The 16,313-nt window shown below is 39.1% G+C and overlaps 1 protein-coding gene across 5 annotated transcripts in view; it reads right to left on the bottom strand.

The window, feature by feature from the left end:
- The window catches only part of Fam172a (family with sequence similarity 172 member A), a 444,651-nt gene extending 433,188 nt beyond the window's left edge, over window positions 1-11,463 (bottom strand). For 2 of the 5 annotated variants that reach the window (XM_023708524.1, XM_023708528.1), the window contains exon 1: window positions 10,438-11,459. In XM_023708524.1, coding sequence (XP_023564292.1) covers window positions 10,438-10,918 — 481 coding nt within the window. In that variant the 5' untranslated portion in view covers window positions 10,919-11,459. Of the gene's footprint in view, window positions 1-10,437 lie in introns of all 5 variants that reach the window. The other 3 variants (XM_004625437.2, XM_023708516.1, XM_023708514.1) reach the window with 2 other exon arrangements.
- Between the last annotated feature and the right edge of the window lie 4,850 nt (window positions 11,464-16,313).

Raw genomic sequence — 16,313 nt, 5'->3', positions numbered from 1 at the left:
AGATTTGTACTTAAGGAACTCATCCAGGAAGTTTCATCCATTCCTTGACCTGCTTGGATAATGAGACTTTGGACTCTCAGATGGTACGGGAATAGAATGAGACATATGAAAGCACTGGGAAGAGGTGAGGATCCATATCCTGGATATGGGAAGGACACGCATCAGGGGCTGGGGAGCAGTCCACAGCAGCTTCCAAAACATTACCATTCTAAGACCAACAGCAAATGAGAGAAGTGATGGGACATTTCTGAGGCTTGTTAGCAACGATTTATCCTAGGCATTGTATTGGGTCATTTGCTCTGCAAAGTCATGCTGGCACTTCTGTAGAAAGGTCTATGTGGTAAAGCACTAAAGCTTTCTGCAACAGCCACTTTAGTGGGTGTGGAAGTGGATATTACAGATACAAATTACAGACAGTGACAATCCTGGCTGATAACTGCAACTTCATCAGAGATCCTAAACCAGAATTACCTGGCTTGGAGGCTAGTTAACTAGATTTCTGATCCTAAGAAAGTATGTGGAATAAATGCTTTTTAGCTAAACTGCTAACTTTCAGAATAACTTATTCATAGCAATAGACAACATATATTTAAATCCCCAGTGAACTAGTACATACCACTTAAGCTCCCAGAGTCATTAGTTCTCATCATTACTGAATTGAGAACACATTGCCTAGTACTTTTCCAATTCAACAATAATATATTTTCCACATGAGAAAGGAGCTTCTTTTAGATTTGTCAAAACAAGAATGCTTTATTCAATAGTCTTTGGATTTTGAAAAATAATAAAAATCATAATATTTTGTAATATATACTATATATTTACATATATTATACCATATATTTACATATCATATACTATATATAATATATTATACTATATATTTACATAGTATAATACATAGTAGTAAGTGTTGACCTGGCTAAAGGCCTTTAAGAGAAGAAAATCAGAATGAAAGTTGAAAAAAAAAAAACCTCATATGCTTAAGTTAAAACATTTAAAAACATAAACACATATGCTTGTTTTGATAAAAATAATTATACACACTTCTTGTTGAGAAAAATATCCAAAATAAGCCTGTTTTAAATAGTTTGCAATGAAAAACTGAAATGTCTAGTTTCTTAGCAGTCCCTGTAGTATCTCTAACACAGATCAAACTTCTACCATCACAATTATAATTTCAAAAGAGTGAATCATCATAAACAATGATACTCTAATCACAAATATCTGTAAAATACAGCAGCATAAATTGACTGTCTACATTGGCCACCTAGGAAAAAGTAGGAAAAGACTATAAGAGCAGGATACAGGGCAAAAGGGCTTTGATGATAGAGGGAAGAGGTCCAAATGTCCAAAATGTTGATTTTATTGGATCCTGAAAGCAAACTTATATCCTCTTTAAAGTTCAGGCCAGACCCTAATCTGTAAGACAGACCACCATCTGGACAGTAAATAAAGGAAAGAGCTCACAGAATTGAGAGGAAAAGGATCTAACTTATAGCATAAGACACTACACAGAGGGTTTCTGCCCTAAATGCCATCCTGCAAACACTAAAGGTACCCTGAAGGAACAAAAAGAGTGCTCTAAAGCCAAAGAGAGGCAAAGACCAACAATATTCATGATAAAAGTTGGAATGATGTAAGATTCACAACTTGAAGGTCTACGGGCACCACAAAGTTAACAGGGAAGGCAGTGAGGTTTCCGTGCAGGCAGTAAGACTCTATAGCAGCGAGGGCAAATCTTCTAGAGCTTTCAGAGGTACAAACAGCCCGCTGCAGCACACAGGCCACAGGTTCACCACCAGTCTACAGTCAGAAGTGTGTGAGGCATGAACACGGAAGCATGTGGCAAACTCGAAAACATGCTCATCTCAAGGGAGGGCCACCTGTCACACTGCAGTCATATAGAATGAAGGACTCCTATAACTGGAAATTCAGGATTTTTTCAGGAGAAACCAAAAACACTGGCTTAGCTGAAAATTAACTTGTAAAAATTTTAAAGTTTTACAGACTCACTTAGCCTAGGAAACTCCAATTTGCAAACTCTACTGTGCAATATTATGAAAAACAACTGTGTAGTATTCTACACAGCCTAGCAGTTACATCAATAATAAAAATAAGACTCTGAAGACCTACCAGACTAACAACGATTCCTCAGAAAATAGAACAGTATCAAAAGTATTCTCCAAAACAAAGGTTACATGATTCTGTTTCTGTAACAATTGAATTATGACTCTCATATGTTGTCACAAGCAATTAACAACTCTACAAACCACCTGGCATAAAAAAATAAAACTTTTAAATGTAGTATTTTCCTCTGCTCACAGGTCTTTACCACTCATGTAAATATCATTATGCCTAAAATATATATCTTCATTTAAAACTCATAACTTGCGATGTCACTTCAGCATTTATATACCATGTTTTTGGATTTAATGACTACAGAATGAATAATCAGTTCTGTTGTTGAGAGGATAGAGAATGTTCTTGCAGAGTTAAGAAAGCCACAGACATGTCAACAAAAGCTGAAGAATCAAGAAAAGGGGAGATGGCTCAGGAGAATAAGCGCTTCCCTGGCAAGTGCAAGGGCCTGAGTTCAATCCCTGGTTCCGCCAAAAAGAGAAAGAAATGGGTTAAGAGGTCTGGAGAAGAAAACAGGCCAAAGGCAGAAAGTGTTATAGGAAAGAGAGTCTTTCTGTAGATGAGCATAAAGGGGGGCCTCTCTCCCAAAGCTTTCTTTAAAAGGAGAGAGGTTGATCTTCAAGCGACAAAGATTTTCTTCAATTTAGGGCTGCAAACAGAGCTTACATTCTCAGAAAAATAAGTTGAGTATGTAGTGTATATTTGATGTCTGAGATTGGTAATTTTTTTTTTTTAATGTATATAGTACAGGGTCTACAGGGTCCTACTACGTAGATTGGCCTTGCAATGATCCTCCTGTTTTCAGCTTCCAAAGTATTTGGCTTACAGGCATGTGCCACCATGCCCAGTCTCAGTCTCGTCTCAGCACATGCCAGGGGTGGGGCCTGTGAAGTAGGCCAAGACTGGTAATATCCAAAATGTTTAAGACTAGAAGTCTTTAAGAGTCAAGAGATTTTCCACATTTTGGGCTACTTATGTAGACTTTGTAGACTGTCAAGTTGGGTATCCCTGATCCAATACAAAATTTGAAACTTACTAAGTGTCATGTAGATCCTCAAAATGTTTTGGGTTTGAGAACATTTTGGAATTGTTATTTTTTTAATATAATTTTTATTTTATTTTGAAGAAGCAAAAACAAATAGAAAAAATGACAGAAATAGGGTAGCATACAGCAATACACGTTACAGATTTTAAAAATGGGAATAATTAACTGGTTGTTATATTATCTATTTTTAACATCAAATCTGTTGCTCACAATAACAGATATAGTTATGCAAGATTGAATAATTAAATATTAACATTTGCTTTTAAGAAATCTTAATTCTTCCTTGTCTTTTTTAAAAAATTGTTTTAAAGAGATTATAATAATTGATAAGGCATTAGAAACAGTACATACTTAGAAGACCAAAATGAAAGGTATTCAACCATGGGTTTTGTATCACACATTGCTGTCCTCGATGTAGTTGCTCAGATCACAGACATCAGCATACAGAGTTAGACAAGGTGAAAATTATAAATATTATCTATTTTCAAAAAACTAACAGAAATTGTTAGTACAATCATCTCAGCCACTGTGTATACACACTTTCATGATATCCCCCCTTTTCTTTTTTTCCCTATCTTTTTTCCTTTTTCTCATCTTCACTGTTTAATTCTTAAATTCACTTTCTTTCCATTTTACTATATCTAATGTACATTTCAAGTTTTATTCTCAGGTTTTTACACTAGGGAGAAATACGATATTTGCACACATGGGTCTGATATATTTCACTCATGAGTATAGCCTTTAGCTGCATCCACTTACCTATAAAGGCTTTGAATTTGTTTTTCCTTATCACTGAGTAGTACTCCATTGTATAAAAACACCACATTTTTTTTGGTAGAAATATAAATATTATTTTTTGAATAAATTTTATTGTTTACATTTGAGTTTTATAGCATGATATTATGGGATGCATATATTTAGTAAAACCACAGCTGTGGCAAAGTAGCTTTCATCTTGCAAGTATTTTTTTCATAACACAGCTAAAATCTACTAATTTATTAAAAATCTTTAATACAATACAATTTTACCAACTTGAGTTCTCATCAGATCTCTAGTCCTTCATCCCATATATCTTCTATGTGCATGTGTACATGTGTATGTGTGTGTGTGTGTGTGTAAAACACCACATCTTTTTAATCCATTCCTCAAATGACGGACATTTTGGTTGTTTCCAGAAATTGGGATTTTTAGTTAGGGAAGTTCAACAAACATGAACTCTAATATCACTACTGGTAATTATATTCCTTCCAAATTCAAATTTTATTTCTGTATTTTTCATCTCTCTCTTGTGCATATTTTCTTGACATCTTACTAGAAAGTTTCTGAAATGTTACTGAATAATCAAATTCATAAAAAAATTAATCAAACGTTTGTAATTCAAATATTGGAATGTCTTACATTCCATTCTAGATTTTCTTCCCTAATTTTAACTGATGTCTATCAAACACTTTACCATACTTAAAAATAGTAGAAACATATAGACACACAACTGTGGATAAATATATATCTATTATTTTCTATTAAATGTTCCTTTGAGATATATATAATATATATATATATATATATATATATATATATGAAATCTCTCTTAACTCTAAAGCTCCAGGAACACCTCAGCATAGCACAGAGAGAAAAAAAACCATATTTTTAAAATGTTCTCGATGACACACCTTCTTAAATCTGCGATTAATCTTGTTAAAAGCTAATTATCCTCAATTAAAATCACTGTCAAAATATAACGGAAAATTCCATTGGATAGCCTTACAGCTTGACACAGGTATAGTATTTTTCCATCTGAAAGTCCTCACTAAGGCCTTCTGCAAAAATTTTTTCTTCCAAATTTTGGGAATAATTTACGTAACTTAAATTTAAAATGACCAATTGGGAACTGTGGCCATCAAGCTCAATCTTGTTCATTAAAGCACAAAGTAAATTATACTTAAAATAAATATAAACTCTGTTATAAAGAAATGGGAAAACACAATAAACTATTTGCTTCAATGATGTGTCCTTACAGAGATATTTTCTCTGAAGCAAAAAAAAAAAAAGCAGTTCAATTTCACATGGTGCAGAATGCAGTTTCCCAAAAAAGGAAACAACAATATCAGAGAAAGCAGTGTTGTAGGCAGCTGAATTAGATAGAAATATAATAGCCAGTCAGACAGGGCCAGGCCCTCAAGAAGACAAGATGGAAGACAAGGTGACTTTACAACTTGGAAGAGACAGACACTCCTGTATGGATCACACCTCCAGACCAAGACAAAAGAGGAAACACAGCTACATAACTTCCCCAGGGATGGGCATCAGGGATTGATATTCTAAACACATATAAATCACCTTGAAAGAGCCCAAATGAGTCACTGGGCCAGCCCCCAACAGGAAAAGACCCAGTCCCATATACATGTCCACTTGCTAAGTGACTCGATTCCCCATTTGGTACTGGATTTAATCGATTTTACCTAAGCAATGGTGTTTGCAATCTCATTGGTTGACTTTAGTTTTGTCCTACCTCATGCCCACCTAAAGAGTTCCTATGTCTTCTCCACCACCTTAGACTTGCCTCACCACATGGTTTTCCTCTATAAAAGTTCCTGGAAGAGACAGCTTCCTGGGGACAATCTTCTCGGGGTCCCCCTCCTGTCTCTCTCTCAGATAGGAGCTTTATTTCCCTCAATAAATATATTCTGCTCATAACCTCCATTTGTTCCTAAAATTTATTCTTCAGTTTTAGAGAACACGAACTTGTCCCAGGTACCTTTTAGGTTGGGAGATCAGGTTTTCTCCCTGTGTCATTTGGAGGTTTCCCTGTATCAGCAGCACAACACTGCTGTCTCAAAACCTGTCTATAACTTAGCTGTGCAGCAAACTGACCGATTTCAATTTGTTATTATACTGAGTGAAACTGCAGTATAATGTTTAATTTGTTAAACTAATGCAGTCCACTTAAGTAAGCTTTGTAACTGAGTTAGCTAAATGCAGCACCCCAAAAGAGTCTCATTAACAATAAGTGTGATGAAAGCACTCTAGTTTAAAAACAAATGAAAACGACATGCTACTTTAAACTAATGGACAATTGGACATCTGGGATCTTAAAATTCCTTTCCTTTTAAAAGAGATTATATATAAAAAGTTCAATGATGTTGAACATTGTTAGATTACACACCTAATTATTCAATAAATTCTCTTTATTCTCTCAATGGAAATGATGAGATACACAGTTTGAAGAACTTGGTTTATTTCCCTGGACCAGACACAGTGCACACCTTCCAAATACTGCTGAACTGCATGAACTAACATACATTATTGGCTTCACAGTAGATCTGCCTGAACTAATAGACCTCATTTGCAAACCACAGGTGAGATGGAGCTGGCAACCTGCACTCTACCCTCTCTCCATCCCATTCTCATCTACAGAACTTTATTAATTCCTGTCAGTTTGTCGGGTCACCTCTCCTCTGCTGTCAGTTGTGGCACTCTTTGTTCATCACTGTTCCTGAACCCTTCTGCCACTGTCCATCTAGCCACATCCAACTGTTACATTGCTGACATATCTTTTCTCTTTCTGCATTACTTCTGGCCTATCCATTTCTGGCTCTTCTCAACCACCAAACTAAAGAAGTCTACTTCACAGGCATAGTTAGCTCATCAATACACTTTCTCCCTGCCAAAGGAAAAAAAGATTTTAGAAAACAAAGCAGATTAGGATAATCTCTGACTTTTATGAAATGTCATCACTACCTGCTACTAAAAAATTTCTTGTTAGAAAAGATGCTAAAGTTTGGAGTTACTGTAGATGCCTGTGTACAGACAATTGATGAGTTTATCATTACGGTAAATTAAGGTTAAAGAAGCAACAAAAGATATGGTGGTAGGCAACCTGCTCTTTAAAGGTCAACGGTCAAAATGCACAGGAAAATATACTTAACATCTCCATTTTTTTAGGAGAATGGAAGTCTAAACTACAGATATTCTTTTATCTCTAAAAATGGCTATTATCAAAAAAACTGAAAATATGTTCAGTAAAGATACAGAAAATTAAAATCCCTGTGTACTGCTGGTGGGAATGTAAAATGGGATGGACACTGTGGAAAAGAGTAGACAATTCCTCAAAAAATTAAACCCAGTTTTGTGTGTCAGTGAACTTTCAATTACTTAATACTGAAATTGCCACCTTATGAGAAAAGTTTTATTTAATCTGACATTTGTGGAGGTTTCAGTCCATGAGAAGCCCACAGATTCAGACCTGTAGCAAGCCAGCACAACAAAGTGGGAGCAGTTGGTACAGAAAAACACTCAGTGACCAGAGAGCAAAAGAAAGACAAGGAAGTAGCTGGGCCTCACTGTCTCCTCGAAGGCACAGTCACAATGACCCAGACCCCTCAGTAGGCCCCACATCCTAAGGGTTCTATCATGCACCTCCTTAGGCTCACCTTTAAAATACGGTGTCCTGGGTAACTCATAGAAATTTATCCTGTAATCTAGAAATTTCTGGGTTGATAATCAAAAGAAAGGAAAGCAGGAGCCAGAACTGATATTTTCACACGTAGGATCATTATTTACACCAACCAAAACACAGAAGTAGACCAATGACCATATGCCACGGCTTACATCTAGATTTCCCGTCAGAGCCTCACACACTCATAGGCTGGGCTTCTCAGAGGTGCCTATTTCTAGGATGTGTGAACGAGGATTAAGGGTGTGTGAATGTGGGTATGATAACTAAGTAAGTCCACTGATGGGCTGAGCATAGTTCTGGGTGTGGATGATGGGAAGTCCCACCATCGTCATGGCTTGTAGCCTGCATGGTATAAAAGGAAAAGGTGGCTTTCCTGCCTGCCGCCTGCTGCCTGCTGCCTGCTGCCTTCTGCCTGCCACCCCAGGTACCGTTTCTGTTCTGCAATTCCCCTTCAACAGGACATGTGGCCTTGGAGCTAGCCAACTTGGAATGAGACTTCTACAAACTGACTTGAAAATAAGCCTTTCCTTCTTTAACATGTAGCTATAGGGTATTTTGTCTCAGCAACAAGAAAAGTACCATAAGACAACACAGATGATTTGTTTACATGATTACACTTACATAAGGAAGCTATGACAGCTCAAATCACAGACACAGTGGGGCTTCATAGGGCACATTTCTAATCCCAGCATTCTGGGAGGTTGAGGTCAGAGGATCATAACTCAGAGCCCAGCCTGGGTAACTTCGCACACTGGTAAGACCCTGTCTCAAAGTTTTAAAAGGGCTGGGGATGCAGCTTAATACAAAGACCCTGGGTAGACTGGTAGTCGCAGTAGTCAATAAAGAAGAGATAGTTTTAATAGATTCATAGCTTCAGCTGGGGAAGATGAAAAATTTCTGGAGATGAATACCAATGATGTGCAAGCACATGCAAAAATTATTAAAATTACATCAACCTTCAGGGTATATACATTTTACTATAATAAAAAAGCTCAATGAAAAATTAAGTTGACATAGGATAGCGTATTTGTTACCTAACAAATACTATGCAAAACCAAGCTGACAAAAACAAAAGATAAATAAAATACAACTGAGTAAACTGTGTTTAATTTTGTTAGAGCACAAAGTTTTTCCACATCGAAAGTTGGAAACATCTCCACATGCCTATATTAAATTCCCTCAAAGAGGTCTGTTGGGGAAAGTTTAGAAAAAATATACTGTCAATACACCCCCTCACACAAACACAACAGGTGACTGAATAAATGTTCTTTCATAATATTTTTAAAATCTGATGCTTATATCCTTGCTATTCTAACTTATGCCAAATATGCTTTTGCCTCAGGCTCTTTGTGCTCACCTAAATGACCTGTCCCCGCACAACTGCACAGCTCATGTCCTCACTTTATTCAGATCTCCACTCAAATGTCCCTTTTTATCAAAGAGGCTGAGCTTGAACACCCTATGTTAAATAGCATGCTTTCTCTCTCCTTCCCTTTCTCCTTCCCTCCCTCCCATTTAATTCTTTTTTCCTCTCATCATTTTATTATACATTGATTTGTTTACTGCCATTCTCCATGCACTAAAATGTGAGCTCCAGCACTGGAAAGACTTTCTATTCTATTTACTACTGCCTCCCCAGCAGCACCAGGGACATTACATAGCACATTGGAAGTGGCCAGTAACTCCCTGCCCACGGAACTTAGATGGATGCTCACACTCCACAGATCGTATTTCCTGAGCACCATTCCACCATTTACAAGTGTTGAACCAGTCACAACTGTACAGCCATCCTGAGTATCACCTTTAGTCCTTCGGTGTGGGCTTTATTGGTAAGGAGAAGGAACATGTACTTTTAAAAGTTAAAAAGAAATCTGGTACTAGCACTGAGACTCAGATCTTAAACACATGAAACAGTACTGCCTGATTCAGCTTTGAAATATGCTAAATGAATATGGTATGTCTGTCCCTCACTAAGAAAGATAAAAAACAATATACCTCTGCCTGCTTAAAGCAAAGCAAACCAATCACCATAGGCAAGCATCACATTCCACTTATTTTAATAAACATTACAAGGCACCTACAAATGAAAACCGCAGAATTCCCCCTCTATGACTTTTTTTGAGGACTTGGAGGAAATTAACAAATGCAACCACCGCTTGTCCTTTTCCTCTTTTATTTTTTTTTTCCAGTTCATCCTTAATTATGGCCAAAATAATGAGCAACCAGTTACTCGGCCCAACAGATACACACCCTGGAACACAGGCGAGTGTGTTAAATAGCTGGATGAGAGAAATGCCCACTTGGAAAACATACCTAACTTTATTTTAAAGTCAGCAGTATTCAACTAAGCACTCGCATGCATCATCCCAAATGAAACGTCGCACCAGTGACCACTGACGCTAAATGTTGGGAAAGCGGGTTAGAGCTGCACGTCAACGTTCAGTCTGCAGTTGGTAACACGACACACTCGCGCTCCGGCCAGAAGCCTGCACCGCCTGCCCGAGGGCCCAGCACGCTAAGGGGTCTAGACGCTCCCAGAAGCTCAGGCGTTGAGGCGGGTGTCGGGAACACACGTGCGCTCCCGCTGCCTGCGGACTGGAAAGCGCCAGCTGGAGCTGCCCAGAGCGGCGGCCGGGACGGGACGCGGGGCAGCGTCGCCCCTGGAAACGCAGAGTGGTTTCTGACAGCCTGGGACGTCGGGGCCAGCTCCCTCCGCCGGCCCCGACCCAGGCCACCCCGCTCGGCTCGAACCCGGGCCTGCCCCGGCTCGGATCCCGGCGGCCGCGGCGCCTACCTGAGCTCTGCCCCCAGCTGCAGGGCTGCGGGGGCAGGCGGGAGGAGGCGTGGCCTTCCAGCGCGCCTGTGGAACTCCCTAGTGCGGTTGTCAGGACTTTCCCTCTCGGGATCCGCGCCCCGGCCAAGTTCAAGCTGCACTTCCGGGGTCTGCGGGGGACAGCAGACGTCATCACGCACGCGACAGCGGCGGCTGCGACAATCCGGAAGTGGGCGGGGCGCGGTCGCCGGGTGGGTTCCTGTGGGACGAGATGGGGCGTTGGGAAAGGCGGTGGGCGGCGAGGGTCGCCTTCGCGTTCAGCGAGCGGCTTGTGCTGTCGCGTCTGGGGTCTGCTTGGGTCACCTTGGAGGACGGCCCCGCGAAGCCTGATTCTGCACGCAGAATTTACCAAGCGGGCTTTACCACTCAACTGCTGAAAGCAAAGACAGCCTTTTGGAAAATTAAGGCGACCTCTAAATCGTAGCTTAAATGGGAAGTCCATGCTGGCTTCCTGATGCTCTGCGTTTCCTTGTTAACCTGCCTGACTCTAAGGCCTCTCCTGGGGGGTCGTCGATCTGGCTTCACAGAAACAGGTTGGGGCTCTGCCCGTCCTGTGGGCAGATCCGGATTAGCGGTAGAGACAGCAAGGTTTTCGTTTTTACGTGATACGTTGAGGGCGTTTGTTTTCCCACAACAGGGCCAAAAAGCAGATGGAGGACACAAAGCCCAGTTAGATGGACTGCCGCGTGGACAGCCCGACCAGCCGACGAGTGACCCGATGCTTGCCCAGTTTTTCAGGAAATGGCCCCAGACCTCGCTAAAGTACACTGGCCTTCACTCCTACAGGCGTCACAAGTCTGAATCTCAGCTTCACGTTTCCTATGTAGCTAAGAGGAAAGATACTATCATTGTTGCTAGGTCTTGTTTTCTGAAATGTAAACTAAAGTATCTTTGTCTTATTAACATTCTCAATTATACAATAATGCCTGTCACAAAACACTTGAATACTTGTTGAATGAATGATCACATATTAAATGATTTGTTAAAGATATTTAGAAGCCTAGGTAAGTCAACTCAGGAAGTTGGAAAAGGGATGATGGGTTAACTTTAGTGGGGAAAGGGGAGCACTATTAAGGAACGTTATTGGGGATGCAGTCCCAGCAGAATTATCCAGAAATGAGTGCCTGGACAAGGCAGGCCATTGTCAAGATGATTAGGGCTCCCCTATTGGCGGGCCCTCAATTGTAGGGGAGGACTTTTAACAGAAGAAGAGGACCAGAGCCTGGTTTTGAAAAGCTTTGTGTACCATACTAAGTAATTTGAATTTGTTCTGTAGACGAGAAAACTGAAAATATTTTAAATAGAGGAATGGAAAGAAATACACTTTTATTTTGATAACTGGAAACAGTGGATCGATTTATTAAAAAAAAAAAAAACCCTAATCATAATTTCTGTGTAACCATAAAAAAATATCGGGCAAAATATTTAACCAGTACTTCTCCAGTCAGGGTTACAAACAGTAAAAAATAGAAAGAAAAGAAAACCTGATAAACTTTCAGAAGCAAAAGGAATCTAGTGAGACTAAACCCAATGTGACATTTTCAAAGAGAAAACAATAATGGGAAAATTAGTGACAACTGGATAAAAACATAAAATTTAGTTACTATTAATATATTAATATTCATACAAAACTTGAAAACAGGTCAGAAGATCAGTAAAATGATCCTTCGATGTTACACAGAAGCCCATTCAAAGATTTTAGAAGGATACGCTTTGCTCAGTGTAAATTGCTTCCTATTGAACACTAAGAATTTTTAGTGTTTCAGCCAATAATTTCAGCAAAACCAGTATGAGCCTTCAAAATGTCTCAGTCCATGCAGGGCATGATGGACGTCCTGTAATTCTAGTTCTGAAGGCTGAGGCAGGTGCAACTGTGAGTTCAAGGCCAGATGGGGCTTTAGTGAATTTAAGGCCAGCCTGAAGTATGTCGGGAGACCTTGTCTCAAAAAGCCAAAAAAAAAAAAAAAAAAAGAAAAAAAACTTCAATCCTTCAGTCTTTCCACTAGGATGCCAAATTTTATAAAATAAATATAAAGCAAATCCCACTATACCTGATTCTGATTCCTCATCCATTGATGCAACTAAAAATAATGAAAATAACTAGTGTTATTTTAATGCAGTAAATTTGGAAGTGATTTGTTATTCAGCAAAAGAACATAACGCTATGTAATAGCCAGTGGGAACTACACTTTTCATATCCAATTCTACCAAAAATGTCAAAATCAAGAATAAAGAGGTAATATGCTGAAATACAGTGAACACAATGCACCCATCACACTGCCCTAAACAGAGTCATGTCCTTACTCCCTACACAAGATGTCTCCTACAAATCTGAAAGGAAAATCTAAAGAAAAAATGTAGAAGTGTGTGCAGGCTTATATACTGTACAGCAACCTATGTATGCTTCAAAAGCTAGTACAGTTACAATCACATATGTATAGCGACGTTTTTTAGGTTTTTCTTTTAATGTATATGCACAAATTCTTCCCTATCCAGTCATCTAAATTATAGAAGCTTATTTGTTTATTTATGGTTTTGATTGTTTGTACATCTTTAAGGAAGCCAAGAACTCCCATTTTTTTCTCACCACTCTTTTTATACTTCATGATCTGATAGCCTTTTTTTTTCTGTCTTCTGAATAAATAGTATAGATATAAAATAGTTGTGGAAAGCTGTCATCACATCCCCAGAAGACATTTATTTCTGAACTCAGCTTTTATGACAAAAATCCCTCATAGTAAATACAACCATGAAAAATTCCCTAACTGGACAATAAAGGTCGTATTTTGATTCCTTTTCCCTACCTAGCTTTGGATGAACAAGTCCTCAGGAAAGCTGTTTGCTCTTACCCTAACTCTAACTTATTGTTACCATCTCTACTGCTATCACTTCAGTCCATGCCAGATATAGTAACTGTCTCTTAATTGTTCTATATGCTATTATTTCTACCTCTGTACCATCTATTCTGCAAATATCAGATGTAAAACTTTTTAAAACTTCAAATCAGCTGTCTCTTTCCTGTTCAAAATCTTCAATACCTTTCTCACTCAATAGAATCAAATCCAGAATTGTTTTTATAAGCCTATAAGGTCCTGAACAATCTTGCCCCTAGATATGCCATCCCTATAATAAGGAATACAACTATAAGAGGGTTATTTTGGTGGGGAGGATGCCCCTTAAATTTGGAGTTTGAGAAATGTAGTCCCTACAGTGAGTATGTAACTCTCTTACATGACAAAAAAAAAAAAAAAAAAAGACAAGACTGATGGAGAGTACCACTGGTGACAGTAAAAAGAACAATGCTACTTTCCTAACAGCTAGTAGACATGCTGGTGTGTGGCTGGATGCATTAATTGCTAGAACTGTCAAAGTATCACAAACTAGGTGGCTTAAATGACAGAAATCCCAGTTCTGGAGAACTGAAGTGCACAACTTTAGTTTCTTCTCTGAGCTGTGAGCGATCTGTTCCATGTCTCTCTCCCAGCTTCTTTTCCTCCCTTGGTATTTTTCTTTTTTGATGCTCTTTGGCTTGTAGTTGCATCACTCAATCATGGTCTTTATCTTCATGTGACATTTCCATTTGTGCTTATCTCTGTGTCTAAACTATTTTTTTTTCCAGAAAAAGAAGCCGTGTGGATTAGCACCCACTTCAAAGACCTCATTTCACCATGATTACCTCAGAAAGGGACTTTTTCTAGCCAGGGAAGTGCTTATTCCACTGAGCCATCTCCCCTTCCCCGGGACTTTTTCTAAATAAGGTCACTTGCTTGGGTACTTGGAGTTAGGACTTGAACATAGCATTTTACAGAGGCACAATGCATCATGCTGGAATGTAATTGCTGCAGGCAGCCAAGTTAGATAGAAATATTATTGGCAGTCGGAGAGGGCTAGTCAAAAGACAAGATACCTTACAACTGTGGGAGGGATGGATGCTCCCACTGTGGGCCAGACCTAAAGACCAAAGATCAGGCAAATGCTGACCTCCCTAAGGATTGGCATCTGAGATTGATCATCACCCTGAGGGAGCCAGAAGAATCATTAATCAAGCTACTATTGGATGGCTACCTGATAAAGTCCTGTTCTATATTCATGCCTGCTTGCTACATGACTCCTTTCCCCATTTGATCCTGGACTTAATCAATTTTACCAGAGCAATGGTGCTTGTAATCCCATTGGTTGACCATAGATTTGTCCCAACTCCTGCCCAGCTAAGCTAGTTCCCATGTTCTCCACCTTAGACACTATAAAAGTCCCTGGAAGAGACAGCTTCCCGGGGACAATCCGCTTGGGCCCCTCTCCTGTCCCTCTCAGACAGGAGCTTGCTTTCCCTCAATAAATATATTCTGCTCATAATAACCTCCATTTGTTCCTAAAGTTCATTCTTCGGTTTAAGAGAACGTAAACTCGTGCAGGTCAAGTCAGATCATTTTCCCCCTATATCATTTGGAGGTTCCCTGCATCATTTGGAGGTCACCCACCCACGATCGGTTTTTCTACCTGTATCATCATTTGGAGAAAATGAGAGAGGTAAGTCTAACAGAAAGAAGGGAAATAGAAGCAAATCTCACAATATAACGAGGCTGCGTGAAGTAGTGGCTAGAAAGAGAGCCCTATGGAACTGTAAGATGCTACAGGGAATCTTCAGGGTATAGCGGTGTGGGAATTCCTGGCTTTGAAGTGAATTTCCAAAAATTTACTGAAAAGCAAAAAACACCAGCATTTGAACATTTGTTGCAAAGAAGAAAATGATTCTACTTTATTTTTTTCCATAATTTTATTGAGAAACAAAAGGCAAGGAGACAGTTTCAAACAAAATTGACAGGACAGTTTCAATAATTAACACACTGCATGCATTCTTCCTAGTGGTTACTTGCTGTACAAGATGCGGACTTGATATCCTATTTACAAACACCATTAGAACAAATCCCTCTATTCATTAAGGGAATGTAACTATATATGTATCCTAACCACTTTGAATACACAGATACAAAGTGGACATTCATCTGTATCCCCTTTTTTTTGTTAAGTTCCATCATTTAAATATTATAGGTGTGTAAACTCAGCAAAATATTCTAAAAGAGTCCAGTAGCCCATAATAATGTTGGGTCTTCTGCTTCACTGTCAATGTCAGAAATTGTTGACCTGAGTCCCCTAGGGCTCAACATAACAACATGGCTTTATTCTTATACTTCGTTTTTATACTTTTCTGCTGGATGGTTAAGACCAAGGTAAAGCAGGACCTATGCAACAAGAATTGTAGCTTTTGGGTCTGATAAGGTCAGTGAAATCCCCTCAGGATTGATCCTGAGATCCTGTACCTCAGATTGTAGAACCTTTGTCAGTGTCAGCCATGTGGATGAGTCACGGCCATTACTTGGCCAATGTGTTCTCTGTGAAAGCCTGAGAGAATGATTTCTCTCCATGTGACTCTGCTTCGGGACACTCTGCATCATCGATCACTTTCATCTTTAGCCCCATAATCTCCTTGACCAGAAAATTTGGGACACTACCGAGTTACGTGACATTACAGTACAAGTTCTCATATGTCCTGAGTCTTAATTGACCTTGGAAGGCTAGGTCCAAAATCTTGGCTTTCCTTGCAGCCTTCCTTTTTCTCTAATTTTGGTCTGCAAACTTAGGTTGTTAACCATGCAGGAGAAAAGCTTATTGTTATTACCGTACAACCTAGGCTGTTAAGCTTAACCTCACTATCTGTCTGAATATCAAACATTTTAGGCATAACATGGAAAAGGTATTTTTCATCAAGTATTGACACATTGAACTTTAAGTCCCTACAGAATATGAGAAAAAAAAACCTTTAAAAATTAGAATATATT

The sequence above is a fragment of the Octodon degus genome, unplaced genomic scaffold, assembly GCF_000260255.1.
Source record: "Octodon degus isolate 3935 unplaced genomic scaffold, OctDeg1.0 scaffold00009, whole genome shotgun sequence".
NCBI classification, from domain to species: domain Eukaryota; kingdom Metazoa; phylum Chordata; class Mammalia; order Rodentia; family Octodontidae; genus Octodon; species Octodon degus.
Note: the sequence above shows the minus strand (reverse complement) of the source record. Positions and strands in the feature narration are given on the sequence as shown.